The sequence below is a fragment of the Neovison vison genome, chromosome 1, assembly GCF_020171115.1.
Source record: "Neovison vison isolate M4711 chromosome 1, ASM_NN_V1, whole genome shotgun sequence".
Taxonomy (NCBI): Eukaryota; Metazoa; Chordata; class Mammalia; order Carnivora; family Mustelidae; genus Neogale; species Neogale vison.
The window spans coordinates 98620427-98636223 of record NC_058091.1 but is presented as its reverse complement, the minus strand read 5'-3'; the positions used below and the strand labels follow the sequence as shown (position 1 = coordinate 98636223).

The following is a 15797-nucleotide window of genomic DNA, read 5'->3' as shown; positions in this document are numbered from 1 at the left end:
TTTATTTGTACAAAGTGAAAGAATTTGCACATGTATTTATTTAACTATTATTATTATTATTTTTAAAGATTTTATTTATTTATTTGACAGAGAGAGATCACAAGTAGGCAGAGAGGCAGGCAGAGAGAGAGGAGGAAGCAGGCTCCCTGCCGAGCAGAGAGCCTGATGCGGGGCTCCATCCCAGGACCCTGGGATCACGACCTGAGCCGAAGGCTTTAACCCACGGAGCCACCCAGGTGCCCCTAACGATTATTTTTTTAATGGAAGCTACACCCACCTGTCCAGCAAGTCTGTGTAAAAGTCTTGTTCTCACCCTGAGCTCTTCCTTTGACACCCGCATCCCCTGTGGATAATCCCTGTTGTTTCCTCTGTGCCTTTCCTGGATTTCTCCTTGCCTTCCAGTATTTCTTTATGCACACACAAATAACACATGTTTGTTTTCTCTTTCTCCTCGACTGGTAGAGTACTGCGTGTTCTGTACCTTGCTTTCCCCCTAAGTAATCGATCCTGGATATCCTTCCATGGCAACACGTAGAGCGCGTCATCGTTTTTCTCACAAACCGTCCTGAGGTATAGCACACGCACTCCGTGAGGCCCTGGCTCGGCGAATTGGTAACACAGGTGCACACCCATGCCACCATCACCCAGATCAAGGTACAGAGCGCCCAACCTCATCCTAGCCGGTCCCCCCTCCCAGAGCAACCATAATTCTGCTCTCTAAATCTGATTAGTTTCCCGTTTTTGATCTTCATCTCTCATTTTTAAAAATAGCCCCATTGTTTATGTTGGTGCTGCCTAAATTTAGTATATGCATCAGAATCACCTGGAGATGTCATTAAACATGAAGTCTGGGGCCGTCCCCGGAGTTTCTGATCCCACAGGCCTGGGGTCGATCTGCACCAGCGATCGCCCAGCTGATGCTGGGACTGCCGGTGTGCAGCCCCGCTTTGAGCAGCCCCAGTGCATGAGAACTGTGATCTATGTCACCAGGCCCCAGCAGATGGAAGCCACTTGGACTGCCGCCATCAGTTTATTGTTAAAAACAGTGCTGTGGTGCATAACCTTGTACACATGTCATTTTGAACATGGCAGGTGTTACTATAAGATAAATTCCCAGAAGTGGAGTTGCCACATCAAAGGGCTGATGCACTTGTAATCACGATCAAAATTGCCAAATTGCCTTTCCAAAGAGGGGGTCCGTTTTGCATTCTCATCAGCTGTGTGTGAAAGAGAGCCTGAGTATATTGTCAAGCTTTGGATTTTTGCCAATCTGATAGGTATGAAATGGTGTAGCTCACTGTAGTTTTAATTTGCATTTCTCTTCTGTGTAGGGCTGAGCATCTTTTTAAATGCATAAGGGCCATCTCTCTTTTCTCTGTGAATTGTCTGTTCCTATCCTTGCCCGTTTTTCTGTTGCAGTTTTGAGCTTTTTATCCTCAAGTGCTAGGAGCGCTTTGCATGTTAACAAGATTAGCCCTTCATTTATGGTCTGAATTATGAATATTTTCCCTCTAGGTAATCATTTGCCTCTTGATTTTGCTTGTGGTGCTTTTTTTTTCATATCTAAGTTCTCCTCCTTTTTCTTTTTAAAGCTTGATTTTTTTTTTTAAGATTTATTTGAGAGACAGCATGCCAGAGAGAGAGCATGAACAGGCAAAGTGGCAGAGGAAGAAGGAGAAGCAGACTCCCCAGTGAGCAGGGAGCCTGATGCAGGACTCGATCCCAGGACCCTGGGATTGTGACCTGAGCTGAAGACAGGTGCTTAACCAACTGAGCCACCTAAGCGCCCCTAAGTTCTTCTTTTCGAGCTTAAAAATAATTTGGAAACAGAATTGGCAATAAGCCTAGACACCCACAGTAAGTGAATTTTGTCAGCCTGGATGTGCAGGTGTTGGGAAAGGCGCCGGGAACCAGAAGACAGCCAGAGTGTGCAGTGAGGCTCTCTGAACAGTGAGATTTTCACCCAGAGTCGCAAGTCTCCTTGGCAGATGCCCAGACTCTAAGGATCTGAAAGGTGGATGGGATGGCTCCAGGCGGCCACCCACCAGCTCAAGACACAGGAGGACGTGCGAGACCGCATGGGAGTACCCGGATGACATGAGGACACGTAGGGCAGACGGGAGAAGCTGCTTACAGGTGACACCAAAGGAAACAGGAATGTATCTCTTAGTCATAGGAAGCAAAACAGGATGTCCATTAGAACGTTACTCCCGTCAAGGGACCGCTGCTGACAGAGGTGGTCAGAACAGCCAAGGGGCTCGTTATGGACGACTCTAGATCTCTCTTTATTTAAACCGTGATCAGAGATAAGCCAAGCAAATGCCGTGTTTGGTGGGCGGGGACGAATGCATCTACAGTTGGAAGGTGCTTTCTTCCAAAGCTGGGCCCATTCCTGCAGAAGGGCATTTTGACATACTCCATGGGCGTGCGTGGGAGGAAGGGTGTTAGGGGTCACGGAGGCTGGAGGCTCCCTGCTGCTGGCCCGTGGTCAGAGTTGGCATGCAGATCTATTTACTTTGGCCAGTCTGGTGTTGGCCCATGAAGTGTTTTTTTTTTTTTTAATTTTGAATTAGTCCCCAATATTTTTAATTTTAATTTTTAATTTTTTTAATTTTTTTTATTTGAGAGAGAGAGCATGAGAGGCGGGAAGGTCAGAGGGAGAAGCAGACTCCCCATGGAGCTGGGAGCCTGATGCGGGACTCGATCCCGGGACTCCGGGACCGTGACCCGAGCCGAAGGCGGTTGCTTAACCAACTGAGCCACCCAGGCGCCCCAGTCCCCAATATTTTTAAATCAGATGATTTCACGTAAAAATTTTTCTCTTTGCTTCTGGAATATCGGGAATCCAGCCCCACTGGGCTGCCCCTCTACCCTGGCACGGTCTCTGAGGAGCACCTTCCCCACTCCTTCATCACCCTCCGGGGGATATACGCTGTGTGGCTTCCCATGGCCACACTCCCCTCTAGCGCCCCTGACCTCGAGGCTACCTGTCAGCTAGTGTGTATTCCAGTTTTAACTGTCTTTTAGTAAGGTAGAAAGGAAGGTGGATATTTTTTTCTTGTACTGAGAAATTTTTTAAAATTTAAATTTTAGTGAATACACAGTGCCGTGCTGGTTTCTGAAGTAAAAGTCAGTGATTCTGCACTTACATACAACACCCACTTAGCACAACACGCGCCCTCCTAACCACTCATCCCCCGTCTAGCCCATCCCCCCACCCACATCCCTCCATCAGCCGTCAGTTTGTCCTCTGTAGTTAGGAGTCTCTTATGGCTTATTTCCCTCTCTCCTGTTCATCTGTTTTCTTTCTTAAATTCCACATATGAGTGAGATCATCTGTTATTTGTTTTTCTCTCACTGACTTCTTTCATTCAGCATAATACACTCTAGCTCCATCCACGTCGTTGGCAAATTGCAAGATTTCCTTCTTTGTGATAGCGGAGTAATATTCCATCATATATATATATACCACGTCTTTGTAGGAAAGTGGCTATTTCTTAAACTTGTCCCCCTCTCAAAGCAGAAGGGTGAACGATAGACCAGGAGGGCGCTCTGTTTAAACAACATCAGCAGGCAGGGTCCTGTGCAAGTGGAGGTAGCAGCTGTGTAAGGCAGCGGACCTCTGGGCTGAAAGGTGTGACCTTGCCAGACCCGGACTGCCTTGCTCCTTTGGGTTGCCTCTCTGGCCTACGTGTTACAAGTGACTTTTCTGCAAAAAGTAGAGTAGGTTACTGCAAACCATTGCTAGCCTTTTTGAGAGCTTGTGCATGATGGGCAGACCTTCAAGAGCAGAAGCTCCAATGAGCAATCAAAATCTTAAAAAAAAAAAAAAAAATGTATATATACCAGAAACATGGATTGGTTTATGGCCTCCTAGAAGATTACAAAGTTCCAGCCTCCGTGGCTCTGTGGAGAGCAGAAGGAGCCAAACCAGTTCCTTTCCTGTTGTGATGGAAAGTGGGGAGATTGTGGGTCAGGGGAAAGTACCAGAGATAATGTGTATGAATCAGAACCCAGCTTTTGAGTGTTTGGGGATCCTGCTGCTTGTCCTCAAAGTAGAAGGACCTCAAGGAGTGGATTATCACCAGTAAGGATGCAGGGCAAGCGGAGGGCATGTGTGGGTGATGGTGACTCTTGAGGTGGCGTTTTTTGGCTGGGCTGGGGCACCGAAGGCCCTGAGAAGGGCTCCTCTTACCTCTCTGAACCCCATGATCTCCCCTGCTCTCCTTGCCCATATCATGAGATCAAACAGAATATCCCCATGTTGTAGAATTCTGAAAGCATGATGGAAGGCTCCAGAGTGCCGATGGGGTTCCAGAAGGAACAGTTCCCTACGGTAGCTCTATCACCCGCCTCTATCTGAATGTGTCTTCTCGCCATGACCCTGGCACCATGCTGTTCTGCCTTCCGTGCATGCCTCTCTGACTCTAACTGTCCATGGGGCAGGAGGAGTGAGCTTTATAATTATGGCACCAAAAGTCTCAGTAGCCTGCCAGGGCCTTTCAGACCTTGCTGGGACCTATAAGGGGACATGAAGGTCATGGCCCACTCACTTCTGCAGCTCTCCAGACCCCTGGTCCAGTCTCAGTCCCCCATCACCTGCCTGGGGCCTCTGCCCTTTCCGGCTCCCCCCCCCCTGCCCCGCCCCACCCAGCTGTGTCCCCTCCTTGAATGAGTGACACTTCTCCCTGTTACCTCCCCTTCAGCCTTCGGTCCACTTCAGAGGACTTATCTAACACCTGGCCGCTGGTGGTGGTTTTTTAAATTTAAACATGCATAAGATAAAATTTACCATCATCACCATTTCTGAGTGTTTTAAGTGTACAGTTCAGTAGTGTTAAATACATTTATGTTGTTGTCTGGCCCATCTCCAGGATGCTGTTCTTGCCAAACTGCAACTTTGTACCTAAATCAGCAACTCCCCATTCCACCCCCCCCCCGGGCCCCCAGCCCCTCTGGCCCCCCACCCCAGCCTTCTGGTTTGTGTCTGTGAATTGGACTCCAGCCACCTGCAGGTTTGTCCATGGTGTAGCCCATGGCAGGATTTCCTTCCTTTTTAAGGCTGAATAATATTCTGTTGTGTGTGTATATTGTATTTTGTGTGTCTGTCCATCTGTCAGTAGACACATGGGTGATTTCCACCTTTGGCTGCTGTGGAAAGTGCTTCCACGAACATGGGGCACAAGGGCTGCTTTGAGACGCGGCTCTCAGTTGTTCTGGGCATATACACTGAGGCAGAATTGCAGGATCATACGGTAACTCTATTTTTAATTTTTTAAATGGAAATCTAGTTGACCTACAATGTTGTAGTAGTTTCAGGTGTACAGCATAGTGATTTGACAGTTCTGCACATGACACTGGGCTCACCACCCTGAGTGCTGTCACCATCTGTCACCGTACGATGTTACTGACTCTATCTGCCATGCTATACTCTTCACCCCCGGGACTTAGTTTAGAACTGGTGGGGTGTACCCCTTGATCCCCTTCACTGATTTCACCCATTCCCCATCCCCACCCTCGGGCCAACACCAGTTTGTTCTCTAGATATAGGAGTCTAGTTCTGGTCGGTTATTTTTTATATCCCACATAGACATGAAATCTTAAGGTTTTTTTCCTTTCTGTGACTTCACTTAGCATAATACCCCATAGATCCATCCATATTGTCCTAAGTGGCAAGATCTTCTTCTTCTTCTTCTTCTTTTTTTAACAGCTGAGTAATGTCCCTTTACATGTGTACCACATCCATTTATTTCATCAGCGGACACTTGGGCTGCTTCCATAATGTGGCTGTTGTAGATAATGCTTCAGGGAACGTAGGAGGGGTGCAGCTGTCTTTGCAGATGAGGCTTTCATTTTCTTTGGGTCAATACCCGTAGTGGATTGCTTGATTGTATGGTATTTCTAGTTCTGGTTTTGAAGGGGAACCTCCATACTGTTTTCCACAGTGGTTGGACCAGTTTCCATTCCCGCTAACAGTGCACGAGGGTCTCTACTCTCCACATCATCACCAACACTTATTTCTTGTCTGATTCTAGACATTCTGACAGATGGGAGGTGATCTCTCATTGTGGTTTTGTTTGCATTTCCCTGATGATGAGTGACATTGAACATCTTCTCAGGTGTCTGTTGGCCATCTGGATGTCTTCTTTGGAAACGTGTCTGTTCAGGGCTTCTGCCCATTTTTAATCAGATTACTTATGTGTTGACATGTAGAAATTCTTTATATATTTTGCCTATTAATCCCTTATTGGATATGTCATTTGCAGATACCTTCTTCCATTCCGTAGATTGCCTTTTTGTTTTGTTGATGATTTCCTTTGCTGTGCAGAAGCTTTTTAATTTTGGAGTAGGCCCAATAGTATATTTTTGGTTTTGTTTCCCTTATCTCAGGAGACAGATCCCCCAAAAAGTTTCTAAGGCTGATGTCTAAAAGATTACTGCCTATGTGGTTTTTTGTTTAGGAGTTTTTATGGCTTCAGATCTTACATTTAGGTCTTCTATCCATTTTGAGTTTACTATTTTTAATATTTTAAGGAACTACCATACTGCTTTCCATAGTGACTCTCCCATTTTACATTCCCGCAATCCATGCACAAAAGCTCCATTTATGGATGTCCTCACAAACACTTGTTATTTCCTGTTTTTTTGTTTTTTGTTTTGTTGGGTTTTTTTTGCTTCCTTTTTTGGTGGCTTAAAAAAAAGTAGCCATTTGAATGGATGGGAGGTGGTATCATGGTTTTGATTTGCATTTCTTTTTTTTTTTTTTTGCGTGATTTGCATTTCTTAATGATAGTGATGGCGGGCACTTTGTCACATACCTGTTGGCCATTTTTATGTCTTTTTTTAGATGTCTGTTCGATTCCTTTGCCCATTTTTAACCTGGTGGTTTGGTTTTGTTGTTGTTACTGCTGCCATTGGCATTTTAGCCTCTGGCTTTTTCGTGTGAAGATTTGGTGTGCACCCACTGAGTCCTGGGGGGCAGAACCAGCCTCACCGACTTCATGGTCTTCTGCCCACACGCAGAGTGGAGCCGCGCACATGGGTTATTCTTGGTGCAGAAAGACACATGTTAGTCTCAACAGCAAAGGGACAAGAGAATATATTAATTCACACACTCATTCTTGTTCCAAGAAGGGTCAAAGGTTAGGGTCACATCTCTTCGGAACTCTGGTATTTGGGGTGAAGAGCGGCACATGGCCCTGAAGGGGCCTTAAAGAGGATAATGCAATGTCCTGACGGGTATTCTCTCACTACCCTGGGATCGTGCTTGTCTGGCTGAGTATAAATCCCATTTTGCCTAGTAACACTAGTCTCGATGAAACTTCGTATGTGTTTATGGTTTCAAAACAGGCTCCCATCGAGTTTGTGTCCTTGGGTCCTTCATTCTGAAGGAGGCAGGGCAAGTGTCCTCCCAGCTGCAAAGCCTTCTCCTCCGGCCCCGGGCCTGACCCTCCCCGTCCCCCAGCCCTCAGGACTTGGGTGGGCCCAGCCCTGCGTGCTGCCCCTTCTCTCACTGGTGGTCCTCTCCCCGCTTTCTCTCTCTCCCCCTCCTTTAATGCAGGCCTCCATGGTTCCTGATGTGGATCACGGCGGCAGCTCCCTGACCAGTGTCTTCACCTCCAGGCATGACGCTGTTCTCTGGGGCCAGAGTCTACTTCCCCAGACCCATGGTTCATCATTTGCCTGTTGAATGAATTTCAATGTGTCTGTGTCACCTTCAGGTTCAAGGCCACCCCCTTTCACGGGGCACCCAGGCATTCACCGCGGCCTCATACCCTGCGGATGCCCCCGTCCTCTGCCTAGATTCTCCCCCCAACCTGACTACCCGCACCCACCCCCAGGTTCTGGCGTGGCTCGCTGGCGTGCTCTGTGTATCTCTTGGACCCGTGTGCCTGACCGTGGGGGTCATTATGTGTTTGCTTGTCCATCGCCTCCCCGGTCTGTGTGTTCTGAAGCTGGGTCAGTGTCCCTGATCTCCACGCTTTTGCAGTTAGCCCTGCGCCCCTCAGAGGGTAGGTCCTTGTGGAAAGGAGGCAGGAGAGGAAACAGGCAAGTGGGTCTGCCTTCAGGGTTGCCGTGCTCGCTGCCCTCCCACCCCTCGGCACCGTGGACCTTCCATTCTCTCATGTCATCATTTGCAGGGGGGATGGTGTGGCTCCCAGAGTGACTCCGTCACCTCTGCTCCGTTCTGTGGCCACCTTGATCCTCCCTGACCCATGTCTACATTCTGGTGAACGATGACTCATGAGTGTGTGACTCAGTGTGAACACTGCACAGCTGGAAAGGCAGCCAGTGTGTCTGCTTGGCCAAGTTCGGGGGTGGTTTATGGAGCAGCAGAGATCCAGGCCCAGGTTCACCGGCCCTGGCCACCCTAGCTTGCCGACCCAAAGGAGGGTAGAAATCCTCCCCGTCCGTGGAGAACGAGGCTGCCGCTGCAGGACTTTGTAAGGCTTCTATGTCTGGGGTTCTGACGAGTGTATTGCTGTGCGGTGATACCATTATTGCACGCTTGCCATGGTGTCGACACTGATCCGCATCTCACATACAAATTATTCCACTTAATGCTCACACCAGCCAACAATAACAAAAATAGTAACAAATACATCTAGCACTTCCTGTGTGCTGGGTAAGAGTTCTGAGCCCTTTGCAGCAAAGTCCTCTGATTCTCAGGGAGACCCTACAATACGGGAACTGCTGTCACCCTCATTTTACAGATGAGGAAACTAAGGCCCAGAAAGACCACCTAGAGAAGTGTCCCAACATCTTGTAGGAAATGACAGCTGTGATATAAACTCGGGTCCTGACCTCACTCCATGCTCCCGTGATGAAGGCTGCAGTCCCATCTTACAGGGACAGAAATTGCAGCTCAGAGAGGTTGGTTGCTTCTGCCTAGTCACGCAGCCAGGGCCTGACTGAGATCGCTTGTCTCCCACCCCGCCTCTGAACCACCGGGCTCTCCTTGCCCAGAGGCAGGGGAGGTAGTCCTCATGGTGTTCCTTCGCCCTGGCGGCGTCCCAGGGGCCACGTCCAGAGGTTGGGTAGGATTCTAGGGAGGAAACTTTCTGCGTCTAAGGATACAGCATGGCACATTGTGCTTCAGAGGTCTCCAGTTCGGGGTCCCGCAGCACTTCTTTAGCACAGGGTGCTGATGTGGCCTTTACCTCCACAGACAGTGAGACCGTGCACTACCACTATGGGCCCAAGGACTTGGTCACCATCTTGTTCTACATCTTCATCACCATCATCCTGCATGCCGTGGTTCAGGAGTATATTCTAGACGTGAGTGTCGTGTGTGGGCCCTAATGTCAGAAGCTGGGGAGATGCCGTGGGCGGCGAGGCCTCACCCCGGAGGAGACTGCAGCTCCTGGCCCCTCTGCCTCCTAATTCACATGTCCTGATTGGTCCTGCTGGACGTCCCTCCCCACACACTGTGGGTCCCATCCCCACTCACAGCCTCCTTCGTGTGTGGGGCGGTAGCACTTACGACGGGAGGACATCACACACCTGAAATGGCAAGACAGCACCTTCATGGGTCTGTCCTATAGTCTGACTGGGGGATGTTTTCTTCGCATCTGGGCTGAAGACCTCCATCTTGCCACTTTCTCAAAATATGTGCCTTGAACTTGAGCACTTCGTGCACACAGCAGGCTTACACGTATGAGCCCGGGTCACGCCCAGCTCCCGACTGCTGCCCTTTCATGGGTGGGAAATGGGAGGTCAAAGCCTGCCTTTTAGCCATCCACCTGCATACATTAACATGAAAGCTTCTCTTTATTCCTTAGAAAATCAGCAAACGGCTTCACCTCTCCAAGGTCAAACACAGCAAGTTCAACGAATCTGGGCAGCTGGTCATCTTTCATCTCAGCTCGGTGGTATGGTGCTTCTACGTGGTGGTGACGGTGAGTGGCCCTGGGGACTGGGGCCTGGGCTGCTGGCGGCTCGTCTCTTCTTGGATTCTCGGATTGCTAATCAGATCACTGTGCGGGGCTGAGCGGGGGTTGGGAGGGGGAGGCAGGAGCAGTTTGTAAAAACTTGGAGCGGTGTCTTGGAACTGAAGCTATTTTTGCATCCTCCCGGTGCGAGAGGGCCAAGTGGTATAGCCGCTCTTCTATAAAGGTAGAGAGAGCCCTCTTGTCCAAAAACAAGCACGTGTTTTCGTTATTATGGGATGGTGCAAGAATGACACCGTGCACCTCTGTAGCACTGCGTCATTTGGGCCCTCCCACCAGTGCTGTCGGTGAGAGGAGCCTTGCGTTCACTCTGGTTCCCGTGTTAATGGCTTGAAGACCTCCAGGATCAAATTTTGCCATTTCCCCATGGTCATGTGGTTTGGAAGCAGCAAGGGCCAGACTTGGACTTAGGAATCTGGTTCCAGGTCTAGCACACTTTCCATTCCTGCATTGGCCCCCCCGTAGGCAAGGCCAGCCGCCCCCCCATCCACACATCAAAACCTATGAATCTGTGCCCTTCCCACAAATGCCTGGACCTCCAGACAACTCGTCTACTTCTCCTTTCTATACAATAGGACTCTTCTTTGGAGCACCCTTTGATACAGCAGATTTCCTTTGTAGCAAGGAATGTGCACAGCCCTTTGGGGTTCACCGTAACAAGACCTGGCCTGTGGTGTATGACCGAGCAGCACCCCCCCCGCCCCCCACACACACTTGGGGCACCTCCTGTTTGGAACTTGGTCTCTTTCCCAAGAGCTAGATTTATCCTATGAGAAATGCAGACCTGGGGCTTGGAAAATTCAGCAACCCTGTGATCTTTTAGAAGTTCCCTTCCCTCTCTTCCACTGACCTCTCACCCGCTTCCTCTTCCTTCAGTGACCACGATGAGCTTTCACCGTAACATCCTAAGAACTCCGCATCCAGAGCCGAAGGCTGAATTCCTAGTCTGAAAGCGGGAGTCAGCATGTCCTTTCGTATCTCGCTTGTGTTTCTGTTGTCATATAATCATGGAACAATCTTCCTAGCCAGAACATTAGGAATTTTAAATGCCAGGACCGAAAGCTTCTGTGCCCCAAGAGGGAATGCCCTGTTGAACTGTCCCCAGGGGAAGACCTACAATATGGCCTGTGTGGAGCGCTCCCTGTGTTGCGCAGTGCACGCCCTGGCCCACTTGGGTCTGGGTAACAGAGGAAGCATTGCCTCATCTCTGGGTCCCTTTTCCCCAAGTAGACAGCTTCATCACCCCCAGACATTCTGCCCAAGCTGGGAAGAATTCAGACCAGGTTCTAGAGGCCAAAAACCATGTTACTTAACACCCTTTCCAGAATGTTCACTGCTCAACTGCTCTGTCTTTTCTTCTCTCAGGACTTCAAGGGCTTGAAAACAATGAGCTCTGTAGTCTGGGAGCGTGCAGCAGTTTATATGGTGGAGCTCGTGATAGGCTTTTATCATGGGGAAAGCCAGGTCCCCACTCACCGTCTTCCATAGGAAGTGGAGACCCAGAGGACCCTGGAAAGCTCCAATGACCCTAGTTTCTAACAGCACTGGGTGGCCCCTGGTCCACAGCTAACTCCATCTGTACTGTCCAGTGGGGAGTGAGGCTGCTTGAGGAAGAAGAGAGAGGGTAGTTTTGTAAGAGGAGTGAGACATAGCTAGTGTTCTTTAAATGTTCTTGCTTAGTGAGGATGAAGTCTTTTTTGATCCTTTCTTTCCCCGCCCACATTCTGTTCATCAGCAGGTCCTCCCCTCTGCTTCCACCCATGAGCACATCGGGTATCCATCTCTGTCCGCTTTCTGCCCAGTCCCGAGTTCCACAGGGGAGATTTGCGCCCCTGGGGACACTGGCAGGATGCTGCTGGCAGCGGTGGTGGGAAGCCTGGGACGCCATTGAATGTTCTGCCATGCACAGGCCAGCCCCCACGACTGAGAACTGTCCGGCCTCAGGTGCCAGGAGTGCCGAGGCTGGGAATCCCGGTTTGCAGTCCGAGCCACCATCCTCTCTTGCCTGGCCCACTGACCGTTGCCCTTCTAGAAGGAGGCTGTTTCTGCGCCAGTAGTCTGCCACTCATATCTGTTTTCTGCTTGGCCGACAGGTCTTTTCGGAACACACATGCAATCCTAAACCCTGTGTCAGAGCCACTGTCCCACTTGCAGCAAAGTCGTTTTCTTCCTGAGTCTGTGATCCGGGTCCCCCTCTTCTTACCTCTGCTCTCCCACCTCTGCTGGCCCTCTGGCTCTGCGTGGGAGGTTCCTCTGCCCAAATGCTCCATGGCCAACTCCCTCCCAACGAAGTTTCCACCTCAGAGTTCCCTCCTGTGGGAGCCCTGCTTCCCAGTGTGTGCTGTGCACACCCCAGCCAGTGCTGGGGTGTTTTTCTCATTCATGTGTGTGCTCTGCTTTCCGTCTGTCTGTCCCCCCAGCCCCGAAGCTGCTTGTGACCAGTCTGTGCCCACCACAGTGTCTCGAGTGCAGAGCCTGGCAGGTCCTCAGTGCTCAGAGTCATGCTTGTGAGTGGGGGAGTAAACTGCAGGCACATCTTCTTGCTCTGGCCCTGATGGTTTGTCAGATCACGAATCACTTTTTATAAACTTGTAGATGATCCTCTACTTAAAAAGTTGAGCAATACATAAAGGTGTTTTTTTTTTTTTTTTAATTAGAAAAAGTGAACATTTGCCCCAGAACCTTCCCCCTAAAATAACTGGGTTTTGGGGGGGTGTTTGATCTAGACATTTCTGTCTGCATTTATGCAAGCAGAGTGATGAGAGCCTGGCTGGACCAACCAATAATGTAGGAGAAAGTCAGCTTCCTTCCTTTGAGCTGCTGACTCCTGATTATTAGAAGACACAACAAGACACCCACGTTCTCCTCAGAGAAGCCGGTGAGGGGGCAGGCGTCTGGTCTCCCTGCCCAACTTCCTTGGGATGTCTCCCTTCGTATCTTAAAACCTGAAGGCTAGTGCCCCCATGAGAGCCTGGTAGAGGGAAGGCCCTTCCCTCTGGACTGGTTCCTATTACAGGGCTGGCCACTTAGAGCAGAACTCGAGTACATGATTGTTCTTGAAGGACGAGTGATGTTGGTATGTCTGAGTCTAGGTAGCAGCCGGCTGTGTTATGACTGGGTTCTGCTGTTTTTGTGGTTCTTTTTGTCCTTTCACCAAAAAGGAAGGCTGCAGGGGCAAAGGGAGAGATTGTTCCAGTTTGCTTGTACCTCCCTTAGCTCCTAGGGTAAGGAGAGAATGAAGAACTACAGGAGCTCCCCCAGCCTCCCTGCCCGTGCCTGTCAGGGACCGGGGTTGGGGCACGGTTGCCACATTCAGCCCCCTGGGATCTCAGGTCCTCGGCCTGACCTCTGGAGCTCAGGGAGCACTCCAGCCCCCTGCCGCCCTCAGGCAGCTGCCTGGCCCGAGGTCTGGAAAAGGCTGTTCTCAGAGCTGTGAGTCATTTTCCTCTGACTCCTCCACCCTCCTCCCTGCACTCCCCGTGGACTAGACATTCACAAACAGGCAGCATTTTTCTGGGGAGTTTCTTTGCTTGTTGGCTTCAAACTTCTGACCTCTTTGTCTCCTAAGAAAAGGGGCCAAGCGGAGGAGGGTTCCTGTTTAAAATCACTAGGTTATCTGGGCTTTAGGTTTCTCTGAGGGCTGCTTCTCTTGGCCAGTCTTTCTGGGCAGAAGTGTCCCTCCCACCTCAGTCCCAGATGGACCATTTTCCTCCTTAATTAAGCACATCGCTGCTTCCTCTAAGAAGGGATATTCTCACCAGAGCTTTCCCTGGAATGAAGTAGAGAGTGGAAGACCATATACGTTGCTGTGTCCCTGGGTCCCCCTGAGCAGCGGAGAGGGCAGGCAGAGCCAGAGAGCAGAACTGTAGGAGAGCACTCCTGTTACCCTCCAGAGACCCCAGAGCCTTCCTTCTCTTCCTCAGTTTGTATGTGACCAAGGGAAGAAGACAGGGGTAAGGAGAAAGGGCTGGAAATGAAGCCATGAGGGGCTGGGGAAAGACCTTTTCTGTCAGCTCGGAGTTATCATGCCCACACTGGTCCATGGACCTGACTGGACCTATTAGTTTGGTCATGGTGCTAATGGACCCCAGGTTGTGGTATGGGGGCCGGGGACCACATCCAAAACATCCAAGGCCATTTAGTGACTCGAGGGTGGCTGGGTCAGCCCTCCCTTGGAAATCCAGCTGAGGATCACTGGGCAGGAAGTTGAGTGTTGTCCCCAACCCCTGTTGGCTTCTTCCTTCTCCAGAGCTCTGCTAACACCCCTGACCTGAGTCCCAGCGTGACATTTGAGTCTATCTCCTTCTCAAAGCCACCAGCTCGGTGGCTGACATAGTGAGGAAGCTGCCTGGAGGTTCTTGTACCTGAGTTGAGGTTGGTGGCTGGTGGCCCAGCTTAGATTTCACCGACACTGCTGAAAAAGCGTCTCCTTTTGGGAGCTACTTCCTGTCTTTTCCTTCACTTCCCTGTTTCTGAAATGGGGTTCTACTGCCCTAACTTTCTCTGAGGGACAAATAAGAGCCTTGTTCTTCGCTCAGAAGAGAAACATTGCCTAAAGCATTCATCATTGATTCATTCATTCAACCAACAGGTTTTTATCGAATTCTTGTAATGTCAGCTGTCTCTGATCACAGTGGAGTGGATCCTCTTATGTTTTGTAATTTTGGATTACAAACTCATCTTCGGCAAGGTTTTATGCGTGAGAATCCTATATATCCTTGGATGAGAGTATGCCCCAGTGGTATCACTGGCCCACAGTATTAATAATACTAATTTCTAAGCTTGGTAGTTCTTGGACCATACAGGGAGTATGAGTTTGAACTCCAAACCCATGTGAGAGTGAACCCGAGGTTATAGATTTTCAAGGGATAATATATTGTGCTTTTCATCCTGAGCCCAGGATGAGCAGAAATCTTTATCTCTCTTTATTGGTTGTCAGACCATAGTCCACCCTTTCCCTAGTCTAACCCAAGCTTCTTCAAACTCTAGTCTAACCATCTTTTGCAGCCCTTCAGGGGTCCTGATGTTATATAAGGCTCTCGGATTCCACCTCTGGAGGCCCATCTTCTGTTACCACATGGGCACGAACACCCTGACCCCAAAATTAGTACCTTTTGAGCTGTTCCAGCCTCACCCCACTGCTCTAGCTTTTAGCCTCCTGTCCCTTTGGAATCCCTTTCTGGGAAAACCCTCTGCATGTAAGAGAATAGTTGTTAGCTTGCATCCAGCATTTCTAGATGTTTCATGATGGGAGGGCTTTTAGGTTACCTCCCTTACTCTATAATAGGCCCTGGGCTAGGGGCTGGAGGTATAGAGAAGGGTGTGATGAGGCCCTGGCATGAAGGAACTTGTGGCGTGATGGAGACCTCTCGTGAGAATGACAAAGTGTGGTAGGTGTCACACTTACAAGGCCTGTGGGGCCCCACGTTCTTTTTATTCATAGTGATGCAAAAGGCCAACGTAGGCTTTTTGTTTTTCTAGGGGATGGTGATTCTACAGTCCACTGGCTTATTCATTCTACAAGCATTTCCTGAGTGCCTTCATGCCAGGCATCATGCTAGACACATAAACATAAGCTATCACATTTATTTCTAACAATAACTCTGCGAGGGTATTTTTATCCTCATTTTCAGATGAGCCAACTGAAGCTTAGGGAGACTAACAGTGCCGGGCCCACTTGCCGACAGAGGTCTTCAGACCCCAGACTAGGGCTCTTCGTACGGTATCATGGCTCTTTCACAATAAGGAAGCCGGCTGAAGGCCGGGTGTGTCCCATGCAGAGATATCCTTCATTTTCGTGTTTCCTGTCCCTTCCTCTTTCTGGCAGCTGGGGATGGGGTGCGCCCC

At 49.7% G+C, this 15797-nt stretch overlaps 1 protein-coding gene across 1 annotated transcript in view; it reads left to right on the top strand.

Annotated features, from left to right (window-relative positions):
- The window catches only part of TRAM2 (translocation associated membrane protein 2), an 82069-nt gene that overhangs the window by 53893 nt on the left and 12379 nt on the right, over window positions 1-15797 (top strand). Inside the window, exons 3-4 of the mRNA XM_044252850.1 lie at window positions 9170-9279; window positions 9783-9899. Coding sequence (XP_044108785.1) covers window positions 9170-9279; window positions 9783-9899 — 227 coding nt within the window. The remainder of the gene's footprint in view (window positions 1-9169; window positions 9280-9782; window positions 9900-15797) is intronic.